The following is a 24,189-nucleotide window of genomic DNA, read 5'->3' as shown; positions in this document are numbered from 1 at the left end:
TTTTCTTCACAAAACTTGCCTTGAGGTAACGATCATCTGCCTCGTTCCTGCTATAGTCTCATAACGTAAATGAGAAGTCAGAAGGGTCATCGCTCTATGAGGATTAGTCTAACCATACAGTTAACGCTGAGCACTTTTTAACAGAAATAAGGAGTAGAAGGTGAAAACGCCAGATTTTATCAAGCTGCAGAAAATTTCTTTGTGAGTGATGTCTTGTCTGCTAGTCTGTACTGTCAATATTTCTGAGACTGGAGGGAGATAAAAACTAACATGACTGCTTAAATAATTATTTGTTCAGTAGCTGTTTATACATAGCTACATTATCAGTGTATTTATGGGAGTGACAGTGTAGGTGTTGAGGCAGCACTATGGAGGAAAGGAAAAGAGCCCTGGATCTAGCAGAGTAGAATAAAGAAGTGATTTTTTTTTTTAAAAAAAATTACATTAAGAATCAGTGATATAAAAACCAAGAACACCGAGTCCAGCTCTAGTGCTGCTGCTTTTAGTAAGATATTTGAAAAACTGGAAATGTTACAGAAAGGAGAGACAAAATTATCTCAAGGATGGGAAACAAAAGTCTTCTATTTAATTTATCAGAGGGACTCAGTTACAATCAGTAAGGTTTATTTATCATGAGAAAAATGAAACAGGAAGTATCCAACTCTGTGATTTAGCAAAGAGAGACAGAACAAACAGCAAATGATCAAAAGTGCAGAAAAATCAAATGGGGAATACAGCGTGGGTTTAGGACAGTGGAAATGATTTAAGAAAACCATCTTGATGTATACCTTCAAACTGTGATCGGATTACTTTTGGGAGACGCATTTTACTTCAGCACAAAGCGCTGTCTTCCTCTGAAGAGGAACCCCAGTAAAATTCCATGCCTTGTATATGCAGGAAATCTGATGTTACAGTCAAAGAGTCTCCTGTTGTATTAAAAATTTCTGAATGAATTCGTGCCCTGTAGTGAGTGAGCTGTGACACTGCTTGAGGCTGCTCCTGTACAGCCAAGAGATAGCAGAGCTGTGACAGTTGGCTTTACCAAGCTGAGGAATGCCAAGGACTCCCACTTGTTCTCTTGGCAACAGCAAAGCAACAACATTGTGTGTGCCAAAAGAAACTCTTCTGTGTTGATCACCAAATAAGGTGATAAAAGTCCTTGGGAGGAAGAAGAAATAACTGCTGCTCTTGTTCTACAGCACAGGCAGTTGCATGAATTAGCAATACATGTAACAGTCACTCGGTGGCTATGTAGTAGCATGAGATGAAGAACAGGCTTGAGAAAGCAGAGTCCCACGGTACATGGAGTTGCTGTCTATATAAATCAGACATAAAGCACCCCTGTTGCCTTAGGACAAGCCAAGTTGGTGTTATCAGGCAGTAGGCTGTGCTGTATTGTGACATATCGCTCCAAGCTGCTGCTGCCCAACTATACAAGACTGAGGTGGAGCACGGCCACCTCAAACCAAAGTTTTGGTGAGTCTGCATTGGGGAATGAACCTGATACCAAAGAGCTGCTGGGAGGAAATGCTGGCACAAGTCATGGGTGTGCTGTCTAGAAATGAAAGCTCTCCCTCCCATTAAAAATTGTTGCTGGAAGTTTCAGACCCTGCAGTTCTGCCAAATCCCATTCCCTGGGGTGGAGGTTTTTCTCTTCTGGGACTAATTACAACACAGTTTTCAAGACAGACATTCTTTCACAAGGGAGTGTTATGCAGTATATTTCAGCAAGGCGTTAAACTGTTCGTTAGCTATATGGGGCAAGATCCTCAACCAGTCTACAATGACATGAGTTTACTGCAATACTGATTTATGCTATTCGGGTATGAAGTCTGGTGGTTTTAAATGCCTTCAGTTTTTAGTCAGTCACAAAGTCATGATCTTGCATGTTATTTTAGCAATCCCCTTTGTTTATAGGTGCAGCACCACATTATTCAGAAACGTTTCAAAGCCGTCAGTGTCATGCTGATGGTGGAAAGCAGCAGAATATGCACTTCATGACAGGTCTCAAAATCATGATTAGACAAGGTTTTGATTAAAAGGGTTTATATATTATTGCTCCAGTTACTATAGCAACTCTGCTTCTCTTAACTGCACAGTGCTCATTTGTACATCTAACAATTTAAATCATATTAAGTGCCAGCAGAGAATTAACAGCCTCATAATGTGCAACACTGGAAAACATCTCAGGGTTTGGGTTAGAAAGGAGACAGACGAAGTCTCAGACAAGCTGAGTGGTCACATTTAATACCATTATACCTTCCCTCTCCAAACACTGTGAAAGCTTAGCTGAGGAAGAGTATAGTTTCTATTAAGAAGGTGAGACCAGCATTAGGACTAACAACCCTATGTTATGAAGTGTGATGCTTTTTGAGATCACAGTTCTTTTCTGGGCCTGGTAATTTTATTGCTGACCTGCAGCATTAGTTGCCTCACCATCTTCTGCCAAGTCTTCTGTTTTAATCAAAGGGTATTCCAGTCCTTCAGGCTCTGTATGGCAGCACATAAGGCAGAGGATAACTCCTCAGTGCTGTGGCTCTGCATGTTTTGAGGAGCTCTGATCCGTGTAGGGGATCCAGCACTGTGGCCCCGGACATTGGGAAGCAGCGTCTGTCTTGCTTCAAGCAGCTATACCCAGGGGGACTCTGTTCCCCTGCCACCAAAAGACCTCCTCTCTGCTACCTTCCTGCTGCTTTGCCCTTACTGCCTCGCCCTCCGTGCTCCCTCAGGAGCCCTGCCACCCTAGGTGCCTGTGGGCACCCTTACGGCCCCTGGCCCCTGACAGCCCCCATCCCTGTCCCCTCACAGCTGTGGTCCCCTCACAGCCCCTGTCCCCTCACGGCCCCTGTCCCCTCGCAGCTGCTACCCTCTCACGGTTCCAGTCCCCTCACGAGCCCGGTCCCGTCACGAGCCCCGGTCCCGTCACGGTCCCTCATGACCCCATCCCCTCACACAACCCCTCGCCCCGCCCCTTATCGGGAGCCCCGCCCCTCAGGCGCTGGGCTCGGCGCCGCGCCTCTCCACGCCGATTCGCTGTCGCTCCTGCCCTAATTAATATTTAACAGGCCGCGCCCGGCTATGCTTGGCCCTGTTTCCCCTCCGTCGGGGCGGGGAGCCGCGGAGCGGGAAGCGCATTAGTCGCGCCGGCTGGCGAGCCGGCTTCCTTTTCATTGGCTGCGCTGGGTTGTCAGTCATGAGGAACACCCCACCTTCCGGGGTGTCCCTCCCCGGTGTCTCCTTGTTTGCTCCATTCAGTGGCGGGTTCCGAGGCAGACGGAGCTTCAGCGGATGGGAGCTGCCGTTGCACAATAGAAACGGATCTTCAGCCAGCATCACTCAGAGGGCAGCAGCCACAGGAGGAGGTAGATCCCATTCTGATAACAATTTTACAATCGGCGTACAAAAGGTCTCTTGTCTCCTTACAACCCCGTATTTTGGGGGCGTTTTTTCCAGAGCCTCGACCCTTGCAACCTTTCCTCTCTCGACTGCCTCCCCCCTTTGAAACCTGGCCCCCGGCCCTGTCGCCTGCGTGTTGCCAGGGTGAGAAGAGGCCGCTCGCTTCGTGCCCTGGCCGAGCGTGCCACCGAGCAGCAGCCGGAGGGTGTGCGATGGGCAGGACCGGGGCGGCACCGAGGGCCGGGAGGGCCCGGGCATGCGGCCAGCCCCGTCCTCCTGTGAGGGTACACGAGGCCCGCCCGGGAGCCGGGAATGGGGATGGAGGGAGCTCCGTGTCCCCTGGGGCCGACTGAAGCCTAGTACAACAGCAGCTCACCCCTGTGTGTCGGCAGGCCCCGAGGCTCGGCCTGCTGCGGGGGGTAGCGGAGGCCTGCCGCCCTCGGCCTGGCCGGCCCTGGCGGCGGGTGGAAAATACTTCAGGTCCTGCCTCAGAGGCAACAGGGCGTGCGCTGCCCAGGCCATGCAGGGTGTGTGTTTACCAGCTGTCAAAATGGGTGACAAGTACGCAGCTGTCACCCGCCGAGAACAAGCCCCATCATTGGTAGCAGCTCCTCGGGTCAAGCCTGGGAGGACGCTGCCCCCAAATTCCCCACATTTAGCTCTTTCTGCAGCTCCTCGGTGTTGGCTGATGGACCCCCATGATGACTTTCAACCTGTGGTGAACTTTGATGGGCCTAAAAGCTAGAGAGTGAAAGCTGGGAAGTTGCAGAGCTGCTGGTGCAGGGTTGGAAGAGGAAACATGGTCAGGCTGCCTGGTATTTTTAGAGCTAGTCTCTCTGGTCATTGGGTTTTGCTTCTTGGCTATTAAAAGAAGTGGTGGTGGCTGTTTGAAATGCCACTGTTGCAGGTTCCATGTGCCCCTTGGACTTGCTGCACTGTAATGTTAAATGGTACCAGATAAGTGCTCGTCTCTGAGCAACTTGGTGTGTTGTATCATGGCATCAATCTCTTGAAGAAACCTGAAAACTTGCAACCTGTTAAGGGGCTGATAAAAAAGGACAGTCTTGTAGCCAAGCAAGCTATTGTTTGGTATCTTTGCATTCTTAATTCCAAAAAGTAGTGAACAGCAAAGGGAAATCTGTATCTGTGTACATACGTGGGTAACAGGAAGAGGCAGACAGAATATGAAACTCTGCAAGTAATCCATGTGTGTGTGCAGCCACCAGTGCCTGACATAAGGTCTGTAGAAATTTAGTCTGGGCGTGTATTTTAAGAGAAAGTGTGTGTTAACAGTCCCAGAACAAAACTTCTGAGAGTCCTGTGTGGTAGTGTTATGAGTCAGCAGCATGAGTGCAGACAAGATTTGAAGCTTTTTCTTCTGCAAACTAAGAGCAAAGCTGTCAAAATGCATGGTAGTGCGCTGTGCTTGAGTGAGTACTAATTGAACATTCATCTTTACGACTGGTGGCAGCCCCTTTATTGCAACAGAAGGAGCACTTCACTGTTACTACGGATAGTTTTTCAGATTCTTCTGTAATTTAAAGTCCTAACTGTAGTGCACAGCGATGTTTATAAGCGGTTTGCAGGCTTATACTTTACCTGATTGGCACTAAATGAACATGTGGCTTTGTTTCTCAGTGTTTATTGCTGAGCTGTTCTGGGAAGAATTCCCTTTTATAAGTGTGTAGCAGTTATTGAGAACATCCTTGTTTCACTCTCCTATCCAAAAAAAAAATCCCTATTTGTGAACAGAAGAAAACAGTTCTAGTACAGGAATGTACCAGTTCTGCAGAATAAAGCAACAGTGACTTTCTGTGTATTTCTGCAATCTTTCTAAGGATTCTGCAGGATAAGGCCTTTTTCCCACATACACAGATGCACTTACCTTTACTACTGGTAGCCCTCCCAGTCAGACAAATGGAATAAAATCAAGAATGTGAGTACATCTTCTTGTCAAAGTAGATGCTGCTGCAGTTTCCACAGTACAAGATAATGGACTGACTTCAGAAAAATATTTAGGCCAGATCATTAATGTATAATAAAATAGCTCTTTGATGTAGTGTGATAAGAACTTTTATGAACCAAGACTCCAATATCAAATCATTTAGTCCTACTTTCTAGTTGTGCTGCAAGAAGTTTTATAATATTGTAAGTTAAAGCAATTTAGAGAACACATGCTCTTTTTGCAAAGGTGTTCTGCTATTATTCACTTTTGAATTTGCCTAAGTGTGCTTTATTTGCTGGATGTTTCAAGCCTCATGTTATTAACTTTCTCCACTGAATTACTGCACATCTAATTTTTCTCCTTGCTGAACCGGCTGCCTCAGAATAAGAGGGAAGAAAAGTAGTTTCAGTATCTTGAAGATCTGCATCCAAAGTGACCAGCTTATCACTGCCAAACACTTTATTAGTAACACCTCCCCATATGTTTGTTCCTTTTAATCTGCAGATCTCAAGATACAGTAGAAATATCCTTTAAAGTGACAGCTCAGGACTTTGCTGGAAGGAACCTGAAATATTATTACCACCATTTTCTGCTAACTCCCTCCAACAGTGTCTGGTCAGCTCAGGGAATCGGAGATGCTGAGTTGCTGTGCAGGACAGCATCGCCCAGCCTCATCAATCTGCTCCTTCCTCCATATACGTACACACTGGGATGCTCCTGTTGTAAAATGCAAGTGCCCCCTTCCCCCTTGATCTGCAAAGCATGCACTGCAGGGTGGCAGGTGCAGGGAAAGCTGCTTTCTCTTGAGTAAAAGTCTCATTGGGAGATGCAGTTATAGTTGGTACTTGCCTAATGTAATAATTTTCAACTGCTTTATCATTGAAGTGATGAAGCCAGCTAGTGTGTGCCTGGTTTGTGTCAAGGCTTCTTTCATTTAGGAAAAAAAAAAAAAAGATAGTGTGGTGGTGTATCCACACCAGCCCTGGGGATACTGCAGACTCACTGGATAGATTGCTGTGGCAATGTAAGAGAAAATGTTTGTTGGCCCTAGAGCAGTGGTGCCCAAAATACCAAAACTGATTGAGGCCAGAAAGATTGGAAACTGTGGTGCCTGTATGGGCTTGAATGAATAAATCCAGCTTGTGTTTATCAAGAAAAAGTTTCTATTAATGCACGTCTTGGTAATTTCTGTACATGAAAGAAAGACTGGAACTGTTCATTTACACAGGATTTCAGGAATACTTGAAATAGATTTCTCTTTAGCCATCTTTCAAAGTGAAGGAAGACTGCAGAGTCATGGAGCGCATGTTGCTGTCCACTGAGAGATACTCCTTGCTAAGGTATAATTGACGAGTCAGGCAGCCTGTGCAGGAATTGAAGCAGACCTTGCTTTAATTGACACTGAGCTTCCTGACTCTGAGCAACATAATTGTACCTTTTAAAAGTATGAGGAACCTTTCCCTTAAAGGTAACTTTTGCAGTTTAACAAATCCATAATTGCAGCAGCAAAACATTTGCTCCTAGATAAGGGCACTTGTGCAGTATTGGTAATTAGTTTGACCTGGCCAGATGCCTCCTGATAAGGCACAGCAGAGAGCTGTCATCTGGCATGCCGAAGAATTTAATTATCTTAAATTGTGACACAGCATGTATGTGGTAATAAATAAAAAATTACCCATTGTATTGGTTTAAGTCCAGTGGTGCACAACAGTCTTGTTTAGTCCTTACCATTGTCAGGTACTGAAAGAAGAAAAGAAATCCTTGTTCTGGTTATGGAGACACGTATTTCAGCAGGAATTTTATTCTTCTTTGAATTCCTCTGTTTTTTTCCTAATTCCTCCTCGTGGGAGACAGAGGGCTGAGGTTGTGCAATGTATTTTTTCATGTCATGGCAACACCCCCCTTTTGACAGCTTCTACCATCAAAATAATCTCTCCTTTTTCTTATGGTTAAAGCACCACCATCTCAAGCCTGGCCCCTCTTCTACAAAACCTATCATAAACCATTTAAAAACCTTCCCATGAAGCAGCATGACCCAACCCTTTAGTCTCCTTGAAACCAGGTATCTGTTTGGGGACCCTTTTTCCAAACCTCTCCTTGCACCTTGTTGCCTGCCCAAAATGCTTTGCAGAAGCAGAGCTGGCAAGTACTAGCCACTAGGCACAAGATTTTATATCCCTTCTGTCTTCCCCATGAGACCAGAGGGGAAGTGGTGCTGCCCAGGGCATGTTATTTGTTGTCAGTTGTACCATGCTGCGTTTAAAATATTTTTATTGTCTGCTGGCATCTTCTGTCTGAGAAGTTGTTAGCGGGAATCCCAAACTCCTGGTGTGAATTTTATGGCTACCCCAGTGCTGCATCTGGCTCAAGCCCCCCTGTGAGCCTCTGCTTGTGGGTGAGCAGAGTCAGCCTGGGAGCTTCGCTGTAAAAAACATCAAGACACTGGTGGCATGTACGGATGTGGCCTTGATTTTTAATCCTAAGGGTTTCTGGATTGTCCTGTGCATGTATTCTTGAGGAGGATTTTGGACTTCTAAAGTGGAAAGACATGAGCTGATGGGTGGCTTGTTCTTGCCAAGTTGGCGGCCAACAGAGTGGGGAGTAGAGGGTAGATGAGTCATGGAGGGCCATGGCCATGCGGGTAGAGCTCTTGGCACTCCTACAGAGGAGTATGGATGGGGGATAAGGCAAGGATGCTTGCTTTGTGTTTTCAGGGTGAGCCACGTTAAACTGAGTTTTGGAGGCAGATTCTTGGTAAGACATGTTTAAAAGTTGCCACAAAAGGAGCTAGAGGAGATGTGCAAGAATGGAGTTGAAATGGAAATAGGAACCAATTGGAAGAGCAGGGAAAGAAGAGCTCAGGACTGAGTTACCAGTCAGGTTTTATGCTGGATATAAATTAACTGGGATTATCTCTCTTGCATATAAACGGAGGGACTGAGTGAAAAATGAAGCCTGATTCTCCCACTTGCTTTATGCATTTGAAGTACCCCCAGCAAGAGAATTGTTTTACGTGCCAGTATGTCACCTCAGAGGAGAGGAGCAGGTCTTCTCTCTCATAGGGAAGAGAATAAAGTAAGATTTTAATCACACCCCTGAAAAGTCTTTTTCTCTCTTTCTCTCTTGATTAGAGAGTTAATTGATCAAGTTAAGAGAAATCTGGGCCACAATCTTGTTTGGTTCTTAAATGCTTATTAATTGCAACAAAGTAATTTAAACTTAGAGTAGGCTGAGGTGTGCTGTTTGGCCTACTTTTTAATTCCATGTTTAAGGCATTTGCTCATGACCCATTGAAGCCCCCCTAACACCAGACTGATGGGATTTGGGCTGAGGTTTGCTGCGATGCTGTAATCCTGTAATCACAGATTACTTTTAGCCTCATGTGCATAAGGAGATGGACTCACAGTTGTGTAACAATGGCAAATGAACAATCAGAATTTAAAACAGTTAAGACCGAATTTGTCATTCCTAAAGGCTGGTTGTTTTGCAGCACAAAATGAATTTTGCTTATCTGATCCTGATTTTCAGCTGCCCCAAGTTCTGGCAGACCAGTGGTGTTTAGTCCACTGCTGGCTGGTTTAGGGAGGAATTATCATATTAAAAGCAACATTTGTTTGTGGTGCTGGCAAGGCTTCCATTCATCCTGTCTCCACACAGTAAATTTATGTTCTTCACCACGAAACAACTAAACACATGGGTTTTGAGTGGATTTTTTTTTTCAGTTGCAAGGCCTAAACAAACAAATAAAGGATGAGAGAAAGCGATCCTGCTGAATAACAGTGCTGCTTTCCTCTATGCTTTATAGTAGGTGAAAGAGAAACTTGGGCATAACTGTTGATGAAAAATATTAAATGTTTGCATGTTAATGCTTGGGAAGATTTTGAAGAAAATCCTTAGATTGTAACTTGTAAGATCAGTGTGCCATTTTAAAAGCTGATTATGTGTAAATTTGATTATAAGAAGGTCTTCTAAAGTATTCAGGCTATATTTAAGATAATGAAGTTTTGTTGTTTAATCTAATTTTGGCTTCCATCTGGAAGAAATTAAAAATCCAAACCATGCATCATTTCATTCCTTAAAAATGGCTCATACCTGCTTTACTGTCCTTGCATGTCTCTTGGATGTGAACCTGCAGCCGGGCCAGGGGATGATGGAGCTCTGGCTGCTGGCGTCCCCCACCCACACCAATTGCAATGGAGAGGGGTTCCCTGCTGTGCTGATCCCGGATCTCTGCCTTTCTCCACTGACTCTATAGGCCTGTTGCTAAAGGGATTTGTTGGTGGTTTTTTTTTTCTTCTCCCCGTGTCAGGATTCTGCATGATACTGCATCCAAGCTGCATACATCTGTCCTTTCTGGCCTGCCATCTTAATGTGTCTTCATACAGGCCATGGTCCTCTGTATGGTCTCACTGTCATTGCTGTTGTCTCTCTGTGTTGGTGAAATAATGTTTAGAGATGAGTCCAGTACACATTCCCTGGTGGTACTGCATTTTACAAGCACATGATAAATGATAACTTCTCTTCCAAAGAGCTTGCAGTTAATATTTGAGTAAAATGGATTTAGGAGTTATCACCTGGCAAGATTAAGAACTAAGCTTTGAGTGATACTAACAATTTTTTTATTTGTTAGGGAAACATGTCAGTTATTGAAAAGACTATATTCTCTCTAAAAATAGCCTTTTTTTAGGCTTGGAATTTAAAAAAATCTAAGCACGGAATCCAGAGTTCAGTGAATTTCTGACCATTTTAAGTCTACATTTTGTTCTAATCTAGGTTTTTTTCTTGTCCAGGCCACAAGATTTCATTTTCAGAAAGCTGCTGGAGCAACTCAGCTTAAAATCTTTTTGCTGCACTAGGCCAAGTCATTCTGCCCTGCTTGGTATTTGCACTGGTGCCAGTTGCAGGGTCACCACAGAAGGTTAATATTTGCTAATGGCAGTTCTGCTCTGGGTTTATGGTGCAGCTATAAGGCAACACATAGTGAATGCTGGTTGACTACAGCCTACAGCACAATGCTAGCTCACATCAGTGTCCCTGTATTTTATCTCCACTCGCTCATGCACTCTCGTTGTAAAGCATTCCTTTTTCTTCCAGTTGGCTGCTGCAAGGTGATTCTGAGTTACTATCACAGTGTTAGAGCAAAGAGTTTTATCTAGCATGTGCCTATTTCTTTTACAATAGATGGCCTACAAATATGAACACTGGTTCCACTGCCTCTGTATATGAATGATTTTTTTTTTCCCAGGTGCAGTATAAAAAAAAATGTTCTCCCGACTAAGAGTAGCTGCCACTCCCTGCATGATGGTGTGTCGCAGTGCACATACGAAAGAAAAAGGCAAGCCACTGATGTTAAACCCACGAACAAACAAGGTTGGTAGTGTGTGATTGTCAAATATCTTATCTTCATCTGGTAATTGTTCAGTGAGCCTTGTTCCAGGGTTAAACCACCTCTAGGACATGTACTGGGCCACAGCCAAAAAAGGGTACAGAAGATGGAGGAGTCAGTGAGCATTTCAAGTTTACTACCTGGACACTTACAGTACAAGGCCTTCCAGTAACAGCTTCTCCTTCTGTCAGCCTGCGCGTCCCCTGGTTTGCTGTGGTTTACACAATAAATACCGCTGCTTCCTTGTGCCAGATAGAGTCACTGGTTCTTGCTGGTTATTGGCTTAATTATGGGGCTGGTTGAATTGAAGTAAAGCTTTAGCAGATAGTCTTATAGTTTGCAAAAGTTAATTCTGAAATCAGTCTTGCTAGTTATGGAAAGTCTTTGCCTCTTTGTCCTAGTCCTGGCTTCTTCCTGCAAGACAGAATTGAGACCAAGCCATATCAGTAAGAAACATTCCTGTGCAGAGAGTTGGACAGAGAGCATCTAAAAATAAGCCTTGAATGGCACTAGCTGGGAGGTAGAAATGTTATGTTAATTCCATGCACTGGGAGGAACTTCTCCTAAAAAAGCAGCTTCCTCCCACTCCTTCACAAAAATTTTCCCATTTCCACAACCCAATCCCCAATATCTTTTTTTTCCCAGAGCAGTAGTAGCCTTCAGGAATCTTGAAACAATTAATGTGTAATCTAAAACTAGTAAGAAATGAGATGAGGACGTGTTGGTAGCTGGGCCAAGACATGTAAAGCGGCCAAGAAAGGTGACAAATCCAGCTGCCTCAGACAGGGTATTTCCTGAGCCAATTTAGCAATGGAAGGTGGACTTCCATAGTTTTATCCTGTATTTTTAATGTTTAGCTTTTCTCCTTTTCCCCATTCTCTTGATTTTATTTTTTTCCCTTCCTATAATGCCTTACATATCCTCTTCGCTGTAAATTTCCTTCCCTTCCTTTTCTGCCCATGGCCCTGACTCCTTCTCTCCCCCTGTATTCTTAGCTCCTTCCCCTGTGCCCCATGCGTAGACACAAATAAGCATGTTCTGTGTTAAATTGGCCAGGTGGCAAGCCAGGCACATAACCCTGAGCCTTTCAGCAGAAGGGCTAGGCTGGCTCTTTGTTTTGCACAGCAAAACCTTCTCCCCGTCCCTCTCTTTATCAAAATTAGAAGTTGACCAGTGGGCTCAAAATAGCTGGGGAGGATATTAAGCTGGGAACTGCATGCTGCATCTCCTTGTGTTTTGCCTGTAACTACGTGGAGAATTGCTGCAGTGGGTCTTTTGGCAAGCATGACTCCTAAGTGTTGTGAAAAGAAAGGAAGAAAACAACATACAGACCTGCAGCCATGTTTCTTACAGTTTCTTGTGTGGGATAGTATAGTGTGAGCTGCCTTGATACTGCGTGAATACAGGTTGCCTATACAGAGAGAACTGTTAGAGACTGGCTGACTACAAAAGTAAAATTGAGATTGCTGTGTCAGGGAAGGAGAAGAGTAGATTGGTGTGATTTGTCAAGATCAGATTATCTTGAGACTTTTCTGAGCTAGAAACACTTTGACATGCCAGTGGAAATTATTTCAAGCCCTCTAAGCTTTACCAAGTGCTGATTATGCAACAGTATTCAGAAACAAAAACAATAGGTCATTTCTTACTGTTTTTCTGGTGGTAATATCTTTCTAATTTTGTTTTAAGCCTGGAATTCTCTGGTGGACTGAGCACAAGGCAGTATTTTTAATGCCTTTTTTTGAGGAGAAGGGAAGAGCAGCGAGCTGCGTATTAATAGTTGATTTTTTTTTTTTAAACTTCTGAATGTCACCAAGAAAAGATACTTGTGAGAGGGAAAAAAACTTCCCATGTTTGTTTGGCTCTGCATCAGTCTGTTAAGGGTGACACCTGTTGGAATGGATCTGTAAGCTAGTGAAGTGGTAACTGCTTGATATTGGATGCAGTATCTGTATAGAAATGTATTTTGGAAATTCACCAGAGAAATAAATGATTGACTAAATATGCAGAGTACTTTACCCTTTGTGCTTTTCTTGCCCACAGTGCCTCATGCATATATATCTCATATTCATACAGGCATAGATAAAGGGCTTTATCTCTTGCTGGCAGTTTGTCATTTTATGACTTGTTTTAGTTGCTTATGTTTATTTTTATAGTCCCTATCAACTCTACAGAACATCTGGTCTCCTTTAATATATGTGGGCCCTAAAATAAGAGCTGCAAGGTGGCAGCATCACTAACAGAAAACCACCCCTTCCCTCTTGTGCAGATTAATCTGCTCTTTGTTCTTTGTCATTGGAGCAGGTTTTTCTTGTACCATTTATTTTTTTCTTTTCTTTCCCATCCTTACCTTTTAAAGGTGCATACTATACCTACATCAACAGGTTTGGGGTTTTATGTTTGAAGGCCAGCTTTTGAACGTTTAGAGTGGCTCAGAAAAGGTCATGAAGTATCTCAGTAATGCCCTTGCTGTTGCAGCCAAACAATTGCAGAACCTACCGTAACTGCATTGCTGGCATCTGTGTATATTTCCAGTCTTCCATGATGTTTGATTTCTGCTCTGACAGGGATTCAAATTACAGTTAATTGGCTTCAGGACCTTTTATTCTGCTGGAGATCCCTGCTGTGCCAAGTCAGCATTTTAAGCTTCTTGGGCACTTAGAACAGTTAGGACAGTCTCATTTGTTTAGTACTGACAGTTAAGATGTTATGTATGTTGTGGTAGTGCTTTGGATTCTTGCTCAAGGGCCAGGATTTCTTCTTCCAGCACAGAACAGATGATGCATGAGTAGATGATCCCTGACACTGGTGATGTCCATTCTGCCATGTAGAGTGCATCAGTATGTTTATCTTCACTGGAAATACATGACCTGTAACATTTGTATGCTTGCTTTCTGTGTGCTTGCAGCAAATTTGTGACTGAATAATTTGTGATGCTTCCTGTATTTTAGTTGCTGATGTTTCTACCTTGTGGCACTAGTTCTTGTTACAGTCACACACTTAAGGGAGTATTTTGTGCAGTTGAATTCCATTAGCCCTTTTTTCTATTACTCTGTTCCTCAATATTGTTTGGTTGTTTCATTCCTTAATATCCTTCTCCTGCACTGACAATGCCTCTCAAATTTTTAGCTTCAGCAAATATCTCCAGGACATTGCATTAAACACACACATATATTTGTATTTATGTATATGCTTGGGCACATGTGCATAGGAATACATGATACATTTTTAATAATTCAGTGATGGTGCTGCAAGTGGCAGTTTAATCCCAGACTGATTCCTGAGGAACTGTCCTTGTGTCTCATCTTCCATATGGGTGGTCATCTTCTCAAATGCTGTATTTAGCTAGAGCATTCATCACAGTTTCATCTGTGTTCATTTCCAGCTTTTCCAGCCCAATTTATTTCAGCCTTACTCTTGATAGATTAGCTTAGTTGAGAAAACTGATTCTCTAAAAAAAGGTGTACATGACCTCCCTGACTTTTGGCAAATATCTGAACAGTGTGTTTCCAATTCAGAATAAAAAACTAACAAAAAAACCACCCCAAAGGTACAGCTAGTTGGACAAAATAAATAGGATGGGACAAGAGAATGTGAAGAAGGGTTGTATGAACTTGGAAGATTTAAAAGCAGATGTTCATTTCCCCTTCCATAGCCCTTTGTCACCATGCTGATTTTTGACACATTTGATTTATTTTAATACTTTTTAAACTGTGTCAGTTGGGTTGAGCAGCCAGGGTGTACAATATGCAATGCCTGTCTGCCTTCCTGGGGAAACCAGGATAAAAGGATGTGGAGATGTATTGCAAATGGTAATTGTCATGTCACTAGGAAATGCAGTGCTTGAAATACTACTACCAGCAGTTTCTAATCAGTTGCAAAGAAAGATCTTAGAAGGCAGAAAACTGATAGAAACCGCTAGTTTCCTTGGGTGTACACACAGCCCCAGGCCAGAAGGCCTGCCACAAGTTTGTGTCCTGCCCAGCTGGTTTGGAGATGGAGAGATTGTGGAGTGGAGGTGGCTTGGTCATGCATCTGCCACTTCTGCAGCTTTTCTCAGCTTCCTTGAGATCTGCATGCTTTTAAAGGGAGTTAAATGTGGAAAGATGGAACTGTTTAATCTCTAACAAGCTTTTATCCAGTCTGTCTGAAAAGGTGCCAAAGGTAGAAGGTAGTATTGCACCTCATTTAACTTAGATCAGCTATTCTGCTTAGGACTTGTGAGCTGCTGGGATGGTGGGTAGAAGAAGGAAGGAAGCTCTCTTGGTTTTGTCTTGGTTTTTCTGGTTGTTTTGTTTTTTGTTTTTTTTATTCTAAGTTGAATACTGAAGAGGGTCCCCTGTGGAGAGGTGGCCAAGTCACAACAATCACACCAATATGGCTACATGCCGTGCTCACTTTATTAAACAGGTCATATTTATAACTTAAACCGACTGCTCACAAGACTTTACACACAGGTGATTGGATAAAAGTTTCTGGTCATGCAGGCGTCCGTTGCTGATTGGTGAGCATGCTGCAGGTGCCTGATCAGAGTGTGCCGATGAGAGTGTGTGGATTTTGCAGTTTCCAGGACTTGCTCTGCACCTGGGTTCTTGTTTGTGCATAGCTTGTTTTCTTTCTCCCACTGCTTGTTCCCAGGACAATTTAAAGTTGCTCTGCAGCTTCAACTAACAGGCCTGGGTTGTCCAACATGGACAATGGTAACACATGTCCTCAGTCCTTTAAAAATCCCTCTACATATCCCCCTTTTTGGACAATCCATGTCTGTTTCACGATAGATGTTAAACCTTTCTTCAAACAAGAAAATGAACAGCTAAAAACATGACAACAATGATTATAACAAAGCGTATTCCTTCCATCAACAACGTCTTTAACCAACCTGTTATCCCCAATCCTCTCAACCATTCATCGAAGGGATCATCATCAGCAAGAATATGCTTCATGTTTCCCTGCAGTTGTGACAACTTCTTGTGCATCGATATGGAATGAATGGGAAGGTTCATACAACACATCCCTTCAAAATCCTCACAACTGTGTCCATGTGCTAATAACAAAAAATCTATTGCAGCCCTATTTTGTAACATAGCATGCCTAACACTATCTACATCAAGCAGTAACGAACTTAAAATCTGTGATGTAAGATTAATTTTTTTCTCTCCCCAGCACGCTAACCTTCGTATATTCTTAGCATTTAATGCTGCCATTGCCCCTGGCATAAATATGGAGGCTAGGACATTTGCTGTTATGGAATGTAGATAGACTCTGTCATTACATGTTTCATCAAAGGTGCGCAGTGTCCTCTGTGATCAATGGGATTGTGGAGTCATTTTCAATAAGTCTTTCACATGTGGAGCAAACAAAGTCAAATGCCCTAAATAACATGGTCCACTGACAGGATACAAAGGAATCCCTGGCCATGCTCTGTCCCCACATATCAGAAAGACTCCCAGTGGCAGCTGATAACCCCCTGATACATCTCCATGGAAACCCCCAGTGAACTGGTTAGATTTTGAAACCCTGTATAAAACCCCCATTCACCTTGATGTGTCAGCCATAACTGCCACAGGTCACCAAACCAAATTACTCCAGTGCCATTCATGGGTTGAAGTGGTGATGACATGTGGGTACAGTCTGCCATACCAGTTGCAGTTACATTAACATATTCAACAGGTACAACACTACCCAATAGGTCTAACTCCTGCAAAGGTAAATGATGTGGCTGATTCAAATTCTCAATAACCATTTTCTGCCATGCTGCATTACACATAGAAGGCCAAACATATTGCCCATTTGGACTCATGCATGTACCATTCTGATTGGAAGTCAGATCCACTGTTTTAACATTCCAAAAACCATGAAAATTTGTTTCATTCTCTTGCAGGGGAATACCAATTAAACAAGTTCTAAAGGGGTTGCCTGCCCATTGCAGACTTAAACAAAAGTCTGTTACTCCCGTGATATTTGCCCATGTCACCCATATGTTTGTCCTAGGCAAGATGTCAAAAATATTTTGGCCAATGGGTAAAAAATTCATCAAGACCGTAAACCAAGTCCACCAGTCAAACATGTTTACTTCTGCAATTTCCACTTTTTTTTTGTTTGTTTTTTTGTTGGTTTTTTTTTACAGCCAAATAGTTTTGAAAAATTTTTTTTAGTCTCTCCCCAATCTTGCCCTAAAACAGACCAAATCTCAGATACAGAAATGGGTTTACTATGTTCCACACTGCAAATCTGGGTCTTCACAGATTCTGATGATGTATACTGTCTCCAATCAGTATGGTATTACACTAGTCATATGATTTCTCTTGCTTCATGCCCAGTTACTAATCAAACACATACACTCTTTACACCATTTACATTTAAGCTTTGGCTTACAGAACCGTTTTACCCCACATAGCATACATTGGCATAATACCCGAGGGTTACATCCCTTACAACATAGACAGTTTATTCCGTCTGCTCGCTCTGAGTCTTCTCTTCCGTCTTCTGATCTTGACATACAGGTCGCACAAACTTGCTAGGGACCCATATAGGTCCTTTATCTGTGGAGATACAAAAATAGCCTCTACCGATAAATAACACCGGATTAGGTCCTTCCCATATGCCTGAAGCCATATTTTTATACAAAACATTCAAACCAGGAACTGTAGTTGTTTGGTTCCCTCGTGCTGTTTGGTGATGTATAACAACAGGTGGTCCCTCTCTACCCTCCCTAAGGGAGAGAGAGTTTAAGGTAAACAACACCTTAGTCAACCGTTTAGTTACGTCTATGTCCTGCGATACTTTCTGTCTCTGAAGATAATCCTTCAGGGTACGGTTTGCCCTTTCAACAACTGCTTGCCCCGTTGGGGAGTGAGGAATCCCTTTAATGTGTTTAATTCCCCAAGTTGTCATAAACCTAGCGACTCGTTGACTACTATATGCTGGACCATTGTCTGTCTTTATTTCTACAGGTACTCCCATGACAGCAAAACAAGACATTAAGTGTCTCTCCACATGTAATGCCTTTTCACTGGTTTGTGCAGTGGCCCATATAAAGTGAGAATAGGTGTCAATTGTGACATGCACATACTTAAGCTTCCCAAAGTCAGGTACATGTGTTACATCCATTTGCCAAACCTGAAGTGCCCTCAGACCTTTTGGGTTAGTGCCCACCCCTAAACCAGGTCCTTGATGACTACATTGAGGGCAGGAGTGAACAATGCCCTTTGCATCTGCTATGGGTATTTGATACTGTCGATGTAAAGACTTTGCATTCTGATGAAACATCTCGTGGCTGTTACAAGCTTCTTCAGACTTATTTGTTGGAGGAGTTATTGCCAGACAGCTGACTGCTTCATCAGCTCTAGCATTACCTTTGCCCAACCCAATGGTCCACTTGTGCATAGCTTGTTTTCTTTCTCACCCTGCTTGTTCCCAGGACAATTTAAAGGTGCTCTGCAGCTTCAACTAACAGGCCTGGGTTGTCCAACCTGGACAATGGTAACATATGTCCTCAGTCCTTTAAAAATCCCTCTACAGAATACCATTAAAGGAGAACAATAGCAACATTATCTGCTCAGTTAGAAAAAAAGCAGTCTGATGAAATGTCTCTAAGGTGTTCAGGGATGTATGTATTTCTATATGGTGTAGATGAACCATTTCAGTCATCATGCTCATGATCTGCAATATACAGCTTTACTATAACCATTGGTGCTTGGAAACAAACCCTAGAGAGGCTGGAGGGCTTTCTTGCTGGTGTGTAAAGGCTTTCTGTTTCTGACTCTTTCCCATTTGCTACAGGGGAATGCTTTAATTTGAAGCCCCATCATTAGTAAATGAGAGCTGCTGTGGGTGAGCTATAGTGTGGTTCAGCAGCCAAAGTGATTTACATCTGGTTCCACACATGCAGAGGCGGTGCAAGAACTGGTGGCATCTTTGCCTGCAGAGAGACTCAGGTCTTTAAAGGCTGAATAACCTGGGAAGGTTTGGGTCATTTCACAGTTCAGGAGAGTTAGATTGCTGTGCTGTATCAGCCACACCCTATAGTATATAAACTATGCTGTTTCTGGAAGAATAAAGATATGAAATTGAGTTTAAAAAAAATGGAGGAGGAAAGAAATCAAAGGAGATTTCCATATTCTACACTGTTCTCATAAACACAGAGAAACTTTGAATCTGTGGTTGAGATAGCAAATACACCTTTGGTTCATATAAGTGGACTTTATTAATTTGCAGTGGAGACATGTTACACAACAGTGAACTTTATGGTTTGGCAAAAGGAAGCAGAGTTAAGAGAAGCAGCCACAATCCAACATAAAATCTACTTTATTTTAAAAATGTTCATGATGCTACTTCAAAGGCTATGCTATACTGCTGAATGTTATAATAATGATTAGAAATTACGTGAAAACCATTTGATTAACTCTTCCCTGTGAAGTAGGCCAACTAATTTTCCAAACAGTGGCATGTTTGGATATATTCTGCATTTACATCTTTATTGGTTTGAATGGGGTTTTTGTTATAAACTGTACAGGTTTTCAGAATGCTTGAGAGCTTTTATGATATCAGTTGAAAGTATCCCCTCCTATACATATGCTTGCAAGACTTTGCAGGTGGGGAAAAAATTGTCACCACTAGTACTTCTCTGCTCAGAAACCTCTCAGTATTACTTAGTGGTGCTATAAAAATCAATGCTTGCAGGATTCAGGTCTCCCATTCACCTTCATGCAAAGTAGGCAACTAGAATTTTTGTATGCTGGTATTTATAGCACCACTGACTTGATGTAGTAGAGCCCAGTTGTTAGGGCGAAAGTGAAGTCCCAGTGCCAGATAGTGTGTGGATTAAAGGCACAGTGATGCAATGTGAGCTTATCTTAACTAAAAAACAGACAACACTTCATTTTACTTGCCTTTTTTCTTTTTTTCCCCCCAGTGATATGTTGGTTTTGTTGCAAGAAATTTGTCTATGTGTGTTAATTAATCCATTTGTGGTCTTTGAAGTATGCTGGGGTTTCTCCTAGATTCGCTTCCTGCTTTATCTGGACTATTTTAGAAAGGACACCTGTTTTTTTCTGAGCTGTAAAGAGGATTAAGGAAACTAATCTAAGTGAAAGTCAGCGCGTAATGCTCAGAAAGGACACCTAGCACTGTGGGTCAAAGGAAACCAAAACCTGTGACTTAAACCTGAATCGTTACAGTATTTAAGCATTTAATCCCAGGAGAAACCAGAGGGAATTTGGCCCTTAAGAAGGTCCTGGGATCTTAAGCGCCTTTGAGGACATCAGTCCCACTGCAAAGTGCTGAGTGCCTCCTAATTCACTGGAACCTGATCTCTGGTTCTGTCAGACTGTACTGGGGTTTATAAAATAAGGGAAGAGGCCAGGAAATCTGTAATACTGCAGCTCCTAGGTACGCTGGTTTAAGGAAAATCTCTGTCCTGCCAGGTGCTGTATGGGAAACAAGCTGCAATCCCAAATCCAGAACAGGGGGCTGCTGATGGTTGTGGACAAAGATAATGAATGGGAGGGAGTACAGCAAGTGTTGGAAGGTCTCTGGGTCTTTTTTTATAGTGCTGCTCTGGACTAAACTTGTTGTGTTCTAGTTGGAATGAGGATTAGATTTCTGTATGGAGGCTGATGACATTCAGATTCCTGAGGTAGGCCTGGACAGAAATTAAAGCGTCTTTTAATGTGGTAAGATCTAATCTTCATGGAATAAACAGCTGGAAGTACTTCAGTACTACTAAAAAAAATTCAGTGTTTAATGTTACTGCAATTCCAGATACCCTGAAAGTCCAGGTTGCCTATAGACTGGAAAAAATGTGAATAAACTGAATAAAGATGGTAGCTGTTTCGCTTGGTACTAACCTCAGGGCTTGTTTGATGTTATTCAGGACCCAGATGGTTCAAGGTCACTGGTTTCACTGTACAAGGAAATTAAGGAAAAGCCATGGCCCAGCATCATGCTAATAGTGGAAATTAGAAATTAGGTAGATTTTATTTTTAAGGGACTTGAGAGTTTCTGATGGGGAGGACATAGGTTTTGCTAGTGAGGTATTTCAGCTAGTTTAGAGTAAAATGTTGATGTAGTTAGTGTGCTACAACTGAAGGGGTTCTGACCTTTGATATGCCTTAAACTAGTGACATTAATGGCTTTACTGACCAAGTTTTATATATCCTCTGGAAAGAGACAAAGCTTTTTTTATTCCTCCTCCTTAATATTGTAAATCTTTTGGTATTAATGTTTTTGTAGTGCCTAAAGTAACAGTCAAAATATTACAGATGTTTACCAGCTGTACTCAGCTTTGTATCCTAAGTCGCTTGCACAGCAAATTGTGTTGAGAAACAGTTGTTTGAAAAAGATATAAACTGCTGATGGTAACAAATTAGGGGGTAGTTAAGGAAAAGGGGAAAATTGCTGAGATGTGTTTGCATGGTTCACTTCCAGGCAACTTTGGAAGATGCATTTACATTCCCAGAGAATCTTTCAATATTCCTGTGAAGTGTGCAGAAGTGAAACTAAAGCAGATCCTTTGCAACACAGGGAAAGAATTATGGCATTCAGCGTGTATTCCTTGTGGGAGTTTTTTTCTTATGCTGTTGTTGCTTGCATGGTTGTGTTCTCAGTGGAAATTCTGGATTATTCAAGTGAGTTTTCAGAATTACCACATGGGTAAAGTGACTGTTACACCCAGCAAAAGACCAGCAGCAAGGGTAAAAAGTTCAGGAATAAGCTGTCATCTGAAATTTATTTACAGACAATACTGGAAGGCTACTTGAGAATAAGAATTACATGAGAAAAGAAAACAATGGTTTGCGGATGACTCAGTAGAAAAAAGACTTGTAGAAAAAGGATAAATTGAGTTCAGTAATGTCAAATCTATTACATGGAAGGTTTCAGAAATACAAAGTATTGATCTAGTTTAGGGTTAAATACTTTTTTTCCCAAGAAAGTATTTGCAAGTGTTTTTTGTGATATACTGAAGTTTTTTTGGTTTTGTTCTGTTTTTCTTCCTAACTTTTTTCTAAGTATTTCATTACTTTAAAACATAGTATAGAATTAGTACAGAAAAGCAGGTGGCTGCTTAAATCAGTGTAGCCAAAATAATTGATATTAAATGTGATTTAAATAAGCAAGGAGAAAAACTATGTAAAAATATTATGTTTTTTCCTAGGGAGTAGTTGTATTGGTTATAAACCATTCAAGTGTGCTGAATTACACTGTATAATCTCTAAATGAGAGATTTTTTGTAAATAGGCATGTTTTCCATGAATACCTGTGAAAGTCTATTCAAGTAGAGGTGAAAATATATATATATGTATTTATGTCTTATTCTAAAGTGGGAAAATACTAGGGGTTTTTTGTGATCTATCTGTTTGCAGGAGGATTTTTGTATGATTTTTTATGATTTTAATTACAAGGTATAAAATAAACCTTGCAAAGCTTTTTAAACTTTTTTTTTTTTAGCTTGGCAGTAAGAATCTGCTGCCAGCGTGGGGAAATTTGAGAAAACGCGCACTTGTTTTTTAGTCTAGCTGCTTTAGTGAACAAAGGAAGTGTTTGTCTGTGAGCAGAGCTGTTTCTTGTTTCCATCTCTTTCAAACCATTACAACTAGAAGACGTTTCCCTTTCAGATTCTGCTTTTGTTCACGGATTGATGCACAGCCTTGGCACAGCAAAGGTTTTCCTGGGTTTTCGGCTCCTGCGTTTACAGATATTGATTTAATCATTCACTAAACTGACCCAGTTGGATGAACTGAAATGAGGAAATTTATCATTGCTCTTTTGGAAGTGGCAAACTTAGCGAGGTCAATTGTTGTCAGAAATGAGGTCAGCACTTTGAGACAGGTTGGTGGTGAATCTGGACTCGGATCAGTTAATGTTTTGCAAAGTTACACCTAGGAGTTAACTGCCCCATGAAGATGCCTGTCAAGTCTCCGTAGCAGGTAGCTCGCACCAGGCTGTTTTGTGTATTAAATGAAAAGCCAATTTTATTGAGTGTTATTGTTAAATAACTCAAATTAGTATTTAAATAACAAACTCTTCATCCACCTTGAAACAGAAAAGAATGGAAATGGTGGGATATTTTTGTGCTTTAACTGTTCTGAAACTTAACTTGTTACAAATGAGGCTTTTTGGTAGGACACAACTACAACTGAAGACAGATAGATTAGTTTTATCCCCAAGTAAAAATGAAGGATTTGGGTTGAATTGTCATCTCAATAGAAGCATTAGGGCAATTCAGTAATCCAGCCAGATCTGAAAGTTACTGAATGTATGTAGAAAAAAGCAGCAAACAGAACAATTCAGGTAAACCTCTGTGGACTAAATGTTACTGCCTGTGATTGTAGGGGCCAGACTGGGTGATCTTTGTCAACCTTATGTTCCTATGAAACAAATCAAGAAGCAGCTGGTATTTTACTTTTAAACCTTAGCCTTTCTGCAATGGGATCTCCTAGTTGTTTGCAAGTTTCACAGAGCAAAATGAAATCTGGCAAAGGGCATGAGGTCTCAGAGATGTGGAAAAGCTGTGGTCAGAAGGGATACCCACAAAGGATAGGGAGGCAAACATATCCAAACCCTGCCAACTGTGTCACCTGCCATGAGAAAAGAATGCAGTTGATAGTCAGAAATGGCAAATAGAAATACATTCTAAACAGAAATGCCAGAGGAAAAGCTGAAAAGTCTTTCTCACCTCTCTTGTTTTCAGGGTATGGCCTTTACATTACATGAACGACAACTGCTTGGATTGCAAGGACTTCTACCTCCTAAAATAGAGACACAAGACATTCAAGCCTTACGCTTCCATAAGAATTTGGCAAAAATGACTGACCCTTTGGAAAAGTAAGCACCCCTCTGGCTTTGTTTTGTCATGCAAGTAAATGGAAATTGCTGTAAAATATTGGATGGGGATAACCAAACAAGGTTTCTGTGCCTCCATTGGGTTTTTCAGTTGTTGGAGGTTATTTTCATTTTCGCACAGAAAACTGCTTTCCTCAATCATGCATTCATCATGTGGCTAAATGAGGTTGGGGAGGTTTTTTTTCTTTTATTCTGCAGTCATAAAGTAAGAATAAAGAATGTGCACAAAGTGGCAAACCTTGCTGTAATATGTATTTCTGTAATATGTAGGATTTGGGTGGCAGGTTGTTACAGCACAGAACTGCTGGGGGGAGGAGGGGGCAGGTAGTGCATGCTAAACAAAAAGTGAGAAGGTAAACTGAGAGTTTGATAACTAGGTATGAAAAACTTTATCATATGCGGTGGTTACTGCTAGAAAGGAATTACAGGATTAGAATTTTGAGTCTCACAATGTAATTTTTTTATATTAATTTTTTTTTAACTCACTGGTTTGGTAAAAAAAAAATGTGAAGGATTTTGATTGTTTGGGTTTTTTTAGAATGGCATGTTTTTAGTGTCCTGTTCCTGTTTTCATATAAGCCTATGTATATCTGCCTGTAAAAATGTGCAGTCTCCTAAAGGT

At 41.9% G+C, this 24,189-nt stretch overlaps 1 protein-coding gene across 5 annotated transcripts in view; it reads left to right on the top strand.

Moving 5' to 3' along the window:
• The first annotated feature begins 3,233 nt into the window (after positions 1-3,233).
• The window catches only part of LOC101921703 (NAD-dependent malic enzyme, mitochondrial), a 39,626-nt gene continuing 18,670 nt past the window's right edge, over positions 3,234-24,189 (top strand). For all 5 annotated transcript variants that reach the window (XM_027794514.2, XM_027794515.2, XM_055793030.1 and 2 more), the window contains exons 1-3: positions 3,234-3,362; positions 10,587-10,711; positions 23,416-23,549. In XM_027794514.2, coding sequence (XP_027650315.2) covers positions 10,604-10,711; positions 23,416-23,549 — 242 coding nt within the window. In that variant the 5' untranslated portion in view covers positions 3,234-3,362; positions 10,587-10,603. The remainder of the gene's footprint in view (positions 3,363-10,586; positions 10,712-23,415; positions 23,550-24,189) is intronic.

This window comes from Falco peregrinus, chromosome W, assembly GCF_023634155.1.
Source record: "Falco peregrinus isolate bFalPer1 chromosome W, bFalPer1.pri, whole genome shotgun sequence".
NCBI lineage: Eukaryota > Metazoa > Chordata > Aves > Falconiformes > Falconidae > Falco > Falco peregrinus.
This window is presented reverse-complemented; position numbering and strand designations above follow the sequence as displayed.